Source organism: Ixodes scapularis, unplaced genomic scaffold (genome assembly GCF_016920785.2).
Source record: "Ixodes scapularis isolate PalLabHiFi unplaced genomic scaffold, ASM1692078v2 PGA_scaffold5__190_contigs__length_132052651, whole genome shotgun sequence".
Classification (NCBI taxonomy): domain Eukaryota; kingdom Metazoa; phylum Arthropoda; class Arachnida; order Ixodida; family Ixodidae; genus Ixodes; species Ixodes scapularis.
The window spans coordinates 73,975,512-73,987,679 of record NW_024609880.1 but is presented as its reverse complement, the minus strand read 5'-3'; the positions used below and the strand labels follow the sequence as shown (position 1 = coordinate 73,987,679).

General features: G+C 44.9%; 1 protein-coding gene and 1 non-coding gene across 3 annotated transcripts in view; one reads left to right on the top strand and one right to left on the bottom strand.

Annotated features, from left to right (window-relative positions):
* The window catches only part of LOC8052741 (mediator of RNA polymerase II transcription subunit 12-like protein), a 107,386-nt gene extending 97,460 nt beyond the window's left edge, over positions 1–9,926 (bottom strand). Inside the window, exons 1-10 of one of the 2 annotated variants that reach the window (XM_040222507.3) lie at positions 9,828–9,926; positions 9,373–9,435; positions 9,197–9,235; positions 8,992–9,099; positions 8,770–8,853; positions 7,783–7,942; positions 4,902–5,116; positions 3,089–3,199; positions 2,341–2,504; positions 32–161 (exon numbers count right to left, since the gene is read on the bottom strand). In XM_040222507.3, coding sequence (XP_040078441.2) covers positions 32–161; positions 2,341–2,504; positions 3,089–3,199; positions 4,902–5,116; positions 7,783–7,942; positions 8,770–8,853; positions 8,992–9,099; positions 9,197–9,235; positions 9,373–9,435; positions 9,828–9,926 — 1,173 coding nt within the window. Of the gene's footprint in view, positions 1–31; positions 162–2,340; positions 2,505–3,088; positions 3,200–4,901; positions 5,117–7,782; positions 7,943–8,769; positions 8,854–8,991; positions 9,100–9,196; positions 9,236–9,372; positions 9,436–9,827 lie in introns of those variants that run through there. The other variant, XM_040222506.3, reaches the window with a different exon arrangement.
* Positions 9,927–10,195: 269 nt separating this feature from the next.
* Positions 10,196–10,269, top strand: Trnan-guu. The gene has a single exon. It is a non-coding gene; the product is annotated as a tRNA-Asn (tRNA).
* Positions 10,270–12,168: the final 1,899 nt, after the last annotated feature.

Here is a 12,168-nt window from a genome sequence, read left to right as displayed (position 1 = left end):
ACAAACAGAAAGCGTGAAGCAGTCAAAACACCTGAAGCACAGCTGAGAGCTGAAGCACGATGCTGCGATGATGGGAACAGCTGAGGCACTCTGCAAAGCTTGCGGCCAGGGGACCAACGCTCGAAGGCTGGGGAGCAGCTGAAGACACCACGCTGCTGGTGCTGAATGATCAGGAAACAAGAAAAGACATGGAAAGACAGTTTTTTCAGTCAATTAAACCAATATCACTGCCATATGTGCCACAGTTGCGACCAAATTTCACAATTTACCCAGATTTTCACCAAGTGCAGAGCTCCTAAAGTTCGACATCCCCAAGAATAACATTTGAATTTGGAGACACCAGGAAGCGCTGTTTATGTGTGCCTCCACAACGAAAGTGTCTGGAGGTTCAATATCGATGGCAGCAAGTATGACAAAAATCTTGACAATACGCATTGCATTTTTTTCAATCCGATTCACTAATAAAAGCCCACAAATACTCATTCAGGTTTTGTTTAAAAATTTTGTTCTCAATTTTCTGCCAAGCACAATGCTTTGCTGGACAAGTAAGCTCCTAAAGTAGACAAGGAATACTTAGCATTATTATTCCATTCCTCTATTGGTCACACCCTATAAAAAGGTAGTAAGCACAACACTACTAGTATTTTACGAGAGCATTAAAGCAATGCCTATTTACATGTACTGGCATGGGCGGGTTAATCAACTGAACCTCAAAACTTACCCAAGGACTTACGGCATTCAGAATCTTCCGACACTGATCTTCAAAAAAATAAAATAAAATAATTGAAATAAAGGTACCGTAGTGGCCTTCAATACAGATTGTATTTGGCAGAGAAGCACTTTCCGAGAACTGTAACGTACAACTAGTATGGCTTCCAGACGTGTAGTTTTGCAGAGTCGAAACGACAACCTGGACTGGTGCCACGCACAGCAGTCAACGGAAACGGCCACATACAATTAACATCTCAAAATAAGAACCGACGGTCATTCCAACATAATGCTCCTGCAGCGACGCAAAAAACAAAAACGACGACGAGTAAAAAAAAAATATATGTACCCTACATCGAAATAAATACTATTTCACGACTGTAAACAATTTCACTCGTTTTTTTTTTTTTTTTACTAGCTTTTCAAAACAGAGTTAAAAAAAACTGTTTCTCAATCTGCCGCCAGAAGAAAAAAAAAAGCTACGAAAAAATCTGAAAGCAAAAATCTGCCCCATCACCTTCCGTCTGGCAACAACCTGGAAGTCTGCCACTTCTTCCTCGTTACTATGGCGTCTGGAACGCGTAAACCGGTGCATTTAGCATCCCATTCCACCCACGTATCAAAAGTGACCCCCAAGTGGCAACAGACGACGTCACGAAAGCCGGCGTGCCATGCTGTCTGCTGTCGTACGTCCCAATCCCGGCTGTCGGTCGAAGAAGTTCCGTCAACAAGCACAACCAAACGCGAGTGTCGCCGTCGTTGCGGCGTCCCAACCCCTGGCTGCCGAAGCTTTTGCGGATCGTCAAGCTAGAGAGAGACCTGCAGCAGTAAGGGTGTTTGCCACACCCACCACCGCCCGTCATCGGGCGGAAATCGACAGACCACTTTTAGGGACGCAGCAAGCACGACAGTCGGAGACGCGTTCCAGATGCCGTTACATCGGCGAACGAAGTGCGTTTTCTCGCAGCCTTAAAGATGGACCGGTCCACCACTCCGCACCTTAAGAATTAGCAAGTGATGTAGCACGGAGGCGAGAAAATTTCCACCCCATGCCGGTAAAACACTTTCTTTTTTTGTTGCCAACAAACGACGAATCAGAATAAAGAAAAAAAACTGTGGCACCATCTCTTGATGGGCGCAGCGAGCGGAAGACAGAGTGCGTCGTCTTCTCGCTGCACCCGTCGGGAGACGAAACCATGCTTTGGAACCGCTGCCAACTCGGTCGTCTGCAAACACGTCCGCAGTCGACCCCAGCGAGTTTGTTGGTTTCGTTTTTCGCAGGAGAGCCACACGTCGAGATTTCACCAAGTAAAATCCATTACCTAGACGCAAGTTTGGTAAAAGTTTTAGTGCACAAGGATTTATTGAGGACACTCTAAATACTGCAAAACAACGCAATTTTTGCAAGAACCTAATTTTCGCAAATATTGCGACTCAAATACATAAGTACTGAAAAAAATAGATCCCGCGAATATATTTCGCTATGGCGTCAAGCACATTGCGTACCGCCCTCATCCACGAAATTTCATGCCGAGTTATTCCAGAAAACTACACTTATCCGAAATATTGGGCCCGCAAAAATAGAGTAATTTACAGTAGTACAAATTCAGTTCGAAGCTGTTCAGAGCTTACCCATTAGTGGTGGCGGGAGTGGTGGAGTTGCCATTAGTGACGACGGGACTCTGGCTTCTTGGGGAGGCCATGTTGTAGTCAGTGATGAGTTGGCTGAGCTTCTTGCAGCAGTGGTGAGCCAGCCTCCTCGACAGCAGCTCGGAGCGGGCAAATTCATCCACATACTAGAGGGAAAAAAGAGGAAGTGTGAAAGGCACCAGACAGGGAAGAAAACAAAAACAGCCAATAAGTATTTATTTGGACTATTCATAAACCTTTTATAAAATAACTCTTTGCTCTTCGGAACAACAAAATTCCAGTCAACAGTGCTCATACGAATCAGGTGAATGCGAGTTCCGACAATTTACAGAGCAGCATTATTTGTAATTTTCTTCGTACATGGTGATCTTGAAGCATCACTTCAGTGCTTTCTGGTCATTTTTTAAGAAAAAAGAATGTCCGACTTACCAATTTATTGGCTTCTTAGTAGCTCGATATGTTGATAGGTCAAACGTGTTTGGTTCCAATATTTTAGCTTGTAACGCGTTTGGTTCTAATATTTTAGCTTGTAACAAGTGCACTGCAGAACAGCTTCAGCTTTTATCATTGAAAATATTGGTGGAACATTAAATTTCCAAGATATCTAGCAATTTGCACACGTGGGGTAAAAAGGTGGGTAAAACAGTATAGAGTTAAATCAGCATGAAAACATAAGAAGAGCAGTTTTGCTTCTGCAACAAAGCTTGCTTATCAGAAAGGTTTGGCGCACCTGCAGAGTGAGAGGCATGACTAGTTTCAGTATGGGGTCATCAGGGGTCTTTGTCTTCTCCACAAGCTCCAAGATCCAACTGAGGAAATCCTGGTGGTCCAACAGCCCTTCCTGTAAAAAGAAGCATACACTGTCACAACATTATTCTTCTTTTGTGAGGGTCACGGACCATGCAGAATTTAGGAGGTGCAGAGCACACTTCCTTGCAGTGCTTTCATGCACCGCAGAGAAGCATAGCTGAGTGGTGCAAGAAGTGTTGGAAAAAGTGTCATGCACTATCTGCTGTCTAAATTATTATTATTTTACAGCGATAGCTGTTACAGGCTCTCCCACCACTGGAAATGACATCCGTTGTTGACGTCGCAGCAGTTAATAATGTTGTAGTTGTACTAGTTGTCAATGTTGTAGTAGGCGAGGTAGGGCATCCGTCATCAATGTTGCCAAATCCTTGAAAAAAATTGCTCGTCGCCAGCCGGAGTCGAATCTGGTCCGCTGTGTGCGAAGTGGAGGCGTTACCACCGAGCTATGCCACAGTGTTAACAGCTCTCTCTATACTTAAGGTTCTTGTGGTACCCAATGCCCACTGCCCTCTGTAAAGAAAAAAAAAGCCTATAATAGAACGAAAAAAGACGCACATATGACACGGACAGGTGCCGACTTCCAACTGATTTATTGAAACACGAATCATTGTCAAACTCGATCCCAATCGCCTAAACAGATGCAACTGATAAAAATTCCTATCACTCATTACACACATACTTCAAGAAACAAAATTTCTTTGTCAATACAGACATCTGGAAGGATGGGTGTAATGAGCGGTAAGAACTTTTGTCAGTTGCATGTGTTTAGGCAAGTGGGATTGAGTTTGGCAATGATCCCTGTTTCAATAAATCAGTTGGAAGTCGGGGCCTGTCCATGTCGTATGTGTCGTTTTTCGTCCTGTTTGTTCGCGCCTTTTAACCTTTTAATCAATATGAACCAACTAGCCCCAACCAAAGTTTTACTGTTGTTGTAGCACTGTCAATGCCAGGAGCTCATGCCGGGAAACAAGCTTTCACAAGCTCCGGAACAAAAAAAAAAAAAGAAAGCATTTGGAACAAAATGACACGAAACAAAAGCACTCGGAACAAAACAGATGTCTATTTTCTTCCGAACGCTTTTGTTCATGCACCCCACTGCCCCACGCACCACACAGCCCAACAACTTTGCCATGACCTGTAGCAGCTGTTGCTATGACCATACTGTAAAATAACAAAGGACAACTCAATTTTTTTTTTTTTTTAATGTAATAATTACTATAACCTGGAGAAACGTTTTCAGAAAATGGCAAATACATTATAACTGCTTAGTTAGCCACCATAAATCATATGCAGGCTTACCACACTGCATCTTTCCAGCAGTGCATTCATATACATACAGGGTGTTCCAGCTAACTTGTGTAAGGACTTAAAAAAAAGCTGGTGCATGCCATACATGCCATACTGATGTAGTATTGCTCACCGTCCTATTGAGCAAGTCGAGATATTTTTGCGACAGGGCCAGCTGGGCCACTTAAAACAAATTAATTAGCTAGTTCTTTAAATATTCATTTGTGCACAAACCTTTAACACAAAAAGTTGCTGAGCACGTCGAGAAACATCCCATCGCGTCATTTCCATAGAGGTAGCCCTTGCATGCCTAATTTTTTCAAGCTTTGAAGAAAGCGCGGTAGATTTACAAAAATCCCGCATGACTACCCGCTAGCGAACTGCAATGTTGGTGCCCTTAGTCATGTGGGATTTTTCGCCTTGCCTACGTCGCCCCGCCAGCTCACCTCGTACAGGTAGGAGGCCAGCTGGGTGCAGTACTGCCACTGCTTGGCGATGGTCGTGTCCGGGGGGATGGAGGGGGCGGAGGGAGCGGGGCTGGTCCCACCCCCCTGGGAGCCCAGGCTGCCACCGGAACCCGGGGGAGGTCCGGTGGGATGGCTGTGCTCCACGAGCTTGTGAAGCAACTCCCTCAGAAACTTGCACAGGGGTGTGGTCCACTCTGGGTAAACAGAACGAGATTGTGTCACACAATGGCATCACCGTTTACAGCTGCCCAGAGGCGCAAAGTGTCCGTTTGCTGGGAATAACACGATAAAATCTGTAACCATGGGTCCTGTGGCAACTAGTTTCACCGTGCGGCGACACACAGAGCAAAGGTCTCCCAACCTCAGCCCGCACGACAGAACTGGCCTGCGGAGGCCTTTTGACCGACCCAAGGCTGTTCGTGGTGCTCCCAATGACGCCCGGCCCGTCGCTCGTTTCCACCGCTGCTACCGGCGCAAGGATAAGCACGCATAAAGTAACAGTGTCACGATGCTCAGCAAACTCATCGCATCCATTCTGATTCCAATCTGATAGTGCTGCGTTGTATAACATAGTACATATTCAAAAACATGGTAGCGCTTGAGACGAAGACAAAGAAGGAGACTGGACAACACACAGCACTTGGCTTCAACTGTTTAATCATTCTGAATTGGGAAGTATATATACTACAATCGTTGGACTTTTATCCAATCCCGGGTCTCAGCGCCGCTCTCAACAACGCTACCTCCTTATCTATCGGATCAATGGAGGCAACACTGACACAGCCCGCGCCAAATCTTTTGATTTCACCTGCTTCAATTATCTCTCTTATGGTCTTGCCCTTAGGTCTCCATTGACCTGACAGATAAAGAGTTAGCATTCTTGAAAGCGGTGGCAAAACCTGGGATTGGCAAAAAAGTGCAGTGATCACAGTGTATACACTTCCCAATTCACGATGATGAAACAGTTGCAATCAGCGCTCTGTGTTGTCCAGTCTCCTCCTTTGTCATTATCTCAAGCGCTACCATGTTTTTGAATGCCCAGTACCAACTCGCTCAACAGTCTGCACTGAGAGTTTGTATATTGCACGCTGTCATTACCAGCATCACTATTCTTAGCCACCTGTTTCATGTCTGTGTAACTTAAGTTAAAATTCCTTTGAGTTCTGATGTATACATGCTTAGTTTTAGCATCCTGTGTCAGAACCATTGCATAGTGTCCCCCCCCCCCCCCCCCCATTACCAGTTCTAAAACTCTCATCAGCATTCTGCCCTATGTAAATACCTTGAATCTGATTTTTTTTTTTAAACTCTTTGTTACATTTATTTAATTAGACTTTTTTTACCTACAGTAAAACCTCGTTACAACAAAGTTGAAGGAGCGATCGTAATTATTTCGTTATAACCATTAGTTTGTTATAGCCAATGTCCATTTCTTCCCTATTAGCATGCAAGGGGAATTATGATTGCTTTGTTATATCCATTAGTTTGTTATATCCCATTTTGTTATAACGAAGTTTTACTGTATTTATTTCCGGCTCTTGAGACTGTAACAGGTCCTAAATTTGGCTCCTGAGCCAAAAAGTTTGTAGACCCCCAACTTAGAGCAACAGCAAGTTCCGAGGGTCTTGTTGTCAAAGGCATCAGCTCAGATTGCAAACAGAGCTTGCCAATCGGCTGCTTGCATTTCACTTGGCATGTTAGAATCATGTGCAAACCGGGAAAGGAGCTATAAAAGCCTCGTCAATCATATCAACAAATGATGCACGAGCTTCAGTAACGCTTTGCATCAGAGCTCCCATTCGTTATTAAGATTGAAGAGCCTTTCATAGCTCTCCTTATACTGTATTTACTCTAGTAATAGCCATACTATTAATGTACAAGGCCCTTGCGTCTGATTTCCTGCAAAACACATATACAACTAACCATCAAATTTCGCATAAATTACATAGCGAATAACTAGATCGAGAACATGATTCTTCGTACAAATGCAATCTTCACAGATGGTATCTTCGAGCAAAGACGTTATCTCTGTCCTGTAAACTACTGGAATCATGCTGTCGATTGCAGTGATTGGCAATTCGCGTGCTCCGTGGAAAAGCGAACCCCTCAGGTTTTCTTCATAAACAGTGTGTCTATTACTCGAGTAAATAGAGCGAGTAAATAGAGTAGCTTGCCCACAATCACAATTGTGCGTTCCACCGACTGGCCATACTGTGAGCAGCCGACTTCTCGTAAAGGTTAGCTATACTTGTTTGTTTTAAAGTAGCCCAAATGAGACTTCCTTGTTACAACCACGCAGCACCTCACTGTTCACTTTGCCGACTTCACATGTTTTCCCCCAACTTCGAAGAATAAATTAATGCCGAGACATTCAGAATGCACAGAGGTAGATACAGTACTGTGTCAAGACTGTGGACAATAAATTGATGTTGATGCCACCTATACATTTGGTATGTGGCACTGATCGAAGCGAGTAACTTGGCAATGGTAGACTATTACGTGCCCCTGGGAACATCTGTACAACCAGCGAGCAATTATTTGTTAAAATGATTTTCCTTTTTCTTACTTTCCGGTTAATTACTTTCAAATATGTCAACCACCCAATCATCCTACATATAGCTATCTACTGCTTAAAACAGACATGTCTTCTGAACACTGATGCTGCCATAACATTCCACTGGCTATCCTCTGACATCATAAAGCTGGCTGTGCATGCACATGTTGGGGGTCTCCATTGTAAACATGGAAAATCCGAGAGAACACTGAATGGACATAGGCATGCAATTAAACTCTCAACCTTCCTCGGACTCAAGTTCCTGCACCGTCAAGCAGGCGAGATGGGACAGGAGTGAGAGGCTACCTTGGCATGGGTCTGGGAGCTGCCGCTTCTTCATCTTGGCCTCCGATATGGCCACCTGGTAGACCGACGTCATCTTGATGAACCAGGCCGCTCTCAGCATGGGCACCGAGAACTCAAAGAGTGTCAGGAAGATCTCCTCCTTCTTGTTGAAGATGGGAACCTGGGAGGACAACAGTTTAGTGCAGTGTCAAGAGGTAGTTAACAAGTCGTCTTAAGATTGACGTAGAGGCATGTCATTGTTTTGTTCACCGAACTGCACATTATGCACTGAAAGGTACACGATTCCCACCGACCCTATTTAGGTCCAATAAACAAAACAGTAAGGGCACAAACAAGCCGGTAAAAATTGAACATAATCACAAAGATGCCCAAAACTGAGGAAGCAAAAGGACACCAGATTCACAAACTCTCAAACACAGCTTAAATTTATTTGACAAGAGACCGCTTAAATAGCATTCAAAAACAAACACACACACACAAAAAAAAAAAAAAAAAAGTTGTAGTTTACTGTTTCTTTTGTGTTGCTTTCTTGTCCTTTGGGTTCGGAGACTATTTAAGCAGTCTCTTGTTGAATAAATTCCAGCTATGTTTGAGACTTCAAATTGTGTTGTCCTTCTCTTACCTCAGACTTGGGGTTCTTTGTAGCTACATTCTATTTAGCTTCATAGTTCAAATACAGGATAGGATTAGGCAGAGAAGTGGATGACCAAATGGAAGGTTCCCCAGTATTAAAAGATATAAAGGCTGGTTTGGTTTATGCATGCAGTTGGTATCACCCCTAAGCCAAAGTATACAGGATAAATTGAACAAATTGTAGGTTCAAGAGTGTGACCTTACAATCAGACCAAATAAGATAAATTTGCATGGCCGAGTGTAAAAAGAAAAAGAAAAAACTGAAAGCAATGAAAACTTTGCTTGCTTGCACTGGTGTCAGAAAACAGAACAAGTCGCTTGTGTAAAAAGAAGAAAAAGACATTAATGGCTTGCCTTCTTTGCCAGGCTTGTGAGCGGCTTTGATCCTGCAAGGTCTTTGAACCATGCTTCGATTGCATTTTTTGACCTGGCTGTAACCTGAAAGAACACAGAAGTTGTGCATGCAGTCATAAAAATGTGTTAATTCAATGCTTGTCTGAACGAGACAAGGCCCTTAAGTCAATGAAGGGAATTGGACCACATACAACCATTAATGGTTGAAAAGCTACTACTTACAGGCCAGAAGTGTTCTTTCGTGTTGATCTGTTGCCTCTTCCGACCAGAGTCCTGTATCGTGTTAAGTTCCTGCTTCTTTGCCAAAATGGCACTAAAGAAGGCCCCAAACTGTAGCAAGCAGGAAACGATGCATAGGAAAGATATTAATACAGTTTAACAGATAAACACCAACTCCAAAATGACCGACAATTCCTAGATCGCTCACCTTTGCGGGAGTAATGTTTGCATTTCTGGCAGATCCATACTGCAAACACCGCACAAATTTGTTTTAGAATTGGAATTTGATAACGCACCAAGGCAAGCCGACACTTCCACCAGGCACGGACCAACAACAAACAACGCGAAAAGACCAAAGTCGAGCAAACTCGTCGGTGACCTCACCTCGTCGCTGATCTGAGGATTGGTGATGAAGCCTTGTTTGACATTAATAGCAGTCAATTCGTCCTGAAATGCACAAACGCGACACTCGAGATCAGAGCACGCGAAGCAACCACAAACTGTAGTTGTCCGAAACCACAGAGTACAAACAAATTAGGTAACGCAAGGCTAGATTGTCATCTGACCGTCGCACAACTGACGCACTAACTTGGACTGCGATAAAAACTCAACATCGCACGTCGGTACTTGCCCAGTTCCGACAACTTCAGGAGACGAATGCGTTTGTATCCAGCAGTTAACGTCAGTTATTACCGGCTCATGAGGAATACTCGATAGGCAGTTACCGACCGCGGTCACCCGTGCCAAGTGGCCCAGCGGTATCATCGTACACTGGTTCCATTGTGTCAGATATTGACTCTTGTTAGACTTGGTTAGATCGATGAAGTGCTCATAATCACCTCTTTTTGCTTCGGGTCTTGGGGATAAACGTCTGGAGGTCCTAATCTTGGCCGTTTTAGATGCCTCTTCTCGAAAAGCCACGAAACCGCGGCCATCATTATATTCCTCGAAACTCCAGTGACTTCCGCTAGGGGCCTCGAAAGAAAACAAAAAAATGGTATTGAGCTCATGAGCTCAGATGATCTCGTGCGGTCTTATGCGTATGTCTCGTGACTCTGTTCCTTGCTTTTGTGTTTTAATAAAAACGTGAGAGGAAGTTAATAAATTCCATAGTTTAATAAATCATAAAACGTATTCCTCAATTTTCTAATATGGGCCTCAGTCACCTCAGTCACTACACTATTTTTCAAATTGCCTCAATAGGGTCGCCTTTGTGGCGCAATCGGCTAGCGCGTTCGGCTGTTAACCGAAAGGTTGGAGGTTCGAGCCCTCCCAGAGGCGGCAATACTTTTGTTTGCTTAGTGAGTAAAGTTTTGATGCTCCGCACTTTTGTTGTCACGGTATTTGCTGTTGAAAAGGCCTTTATCCAAGCACCAAATCCTGCAGTCTAGAGCAGACGCCACACGCGTAGCACGCACGTTAATAAAGAACGAATCTTTTATGTTACAATTTTTTATACAGAGAAGGCGAGCGCCTGCAGCGCGTGTGCCTACATTTCCAACCAACGTTATTTCAAAATTCTTGATATTTCATACTTTATTGCACTTAAAAAGAAGAGGAGTGTGGATGTCGTGCGAGCTCAAAACTCGCAGCCCTCGCAACATGTGTGCCCACAGAACTGACCCTTCATACCCCCCCCCCCCCCCCCCCCCCCGCAAAAAAAAATAAATAATAATAATAATAACAAAACACACACGCATACTGATACGCTTAGTCATTGATGCAGCTACACATATCTTGTTGCCTCACTTTGGAGCGCTCTAATGTCCTCACGGTTAGATGGCAGGGAGTGGGCTGCACGAGCAGGCACAACTCGCGGTGTCGGAGCGTACGAGCGAGGATGGGTTGAACGGCACCAGTTCGCAGGTTGAGACGAGGGCGGTCTGGGACATCAGAGTAGGAGGGCTGCATAAGCAGACAAAACAGACGGATGGAGGCGAGCTGTCTCCTGTGAAGAAGACTGCATCATCTCAAGGTCTGGTACATATATATATATGCGTATATATATATATATATATATGCGGCCCGACGTTGCACGGCCTCCAGGCTTGATTGCAGGGATGGCTGGTGAGGATACCAAACTGTGGAGCAGTACTCTAGGATGGGGAGGACGAGGGCAGTGTAAAGGTGTTGAAAATAGCCACAGGGCTCATTCCACAAGTAACGCAGACAACAAAACCAAGTAGGCGACGAGCTCTAGCAGTGGTTAGTGCAATGTGCTCACCAAAGTGGAGTTGACTGTCCACGTGCACATTCCTAAAATGTGCAGGTTGGTAACCTGCTGAAGAGGGACACCACCAAGGCAGAGACTGTGGGACTGAGAAGATGAGAGTCTTTGTGAAGTGACAGTCATGAAGCAGCATTTGGATAGATTGAAGGGCAGGAGGTTCTCTAAGGACCACCGGTAACAATGGTCAAAGTCGGATTGAAGGGAGGTGTATGAAAAAGGCGTTTTGATGGGGTAGAGGAGTGCCAGATCATCAGCATAAAGGAAAGGCGTGGAGGATAGGTGGTTCGTGAAGTCATCTATGAATATTTTGAAAAGGGTTGGACCAAGTACACTTCCTTGAGGTACACCAGATGCCAAAAGGCAGGGATCTGATAGTGCTTCCGCAAAGCGAACCGACTGAAAACTTCCAGTGACGAAGCTAGACAGCTAGCTCAAGAGGTACCGGTCCATGCCAACCAATGGAGCTTTTGCAGAAGCAGATGGTGGTTGATCCGGTCAAATGCCTTGAAGAGATCCATTTGAACTATATCTCGTATAGTGTGCGAGAGTCAAGATGGGCACTCGCAGTGTGCACTAGGGAGGCAAGGGCAGTTTCACAGGAGCGGCCTTGCCGGAAACCATGTTGGGCTGGGCTCAGGAGTGCTGAGGAATCAAGATGAAAGAGGAGCTGCTTGTTGATAACCCGTTCCAGTGTCCGGCAGGCGACAGAGGTTGAGGCCACAGGACGGTAGGAGTCTGGATTGTCAGAGGGTAGGTGGGTTGCCTTTAGGATGGGGGTCACATGTGACAACTTCCAAGCAGTGGGGACAGACCCCGAGTCAAGAAAACGCCGGAACATCCGGAGGGGTACTGCAGGACAGGCCAAGCAAGTCATCTTGAAAATCGGAGGATGTCGGGGCCAGCGTGCTGATGTATACGTACGTGCGTACCGACGGCAAGCTTTCAGTCCC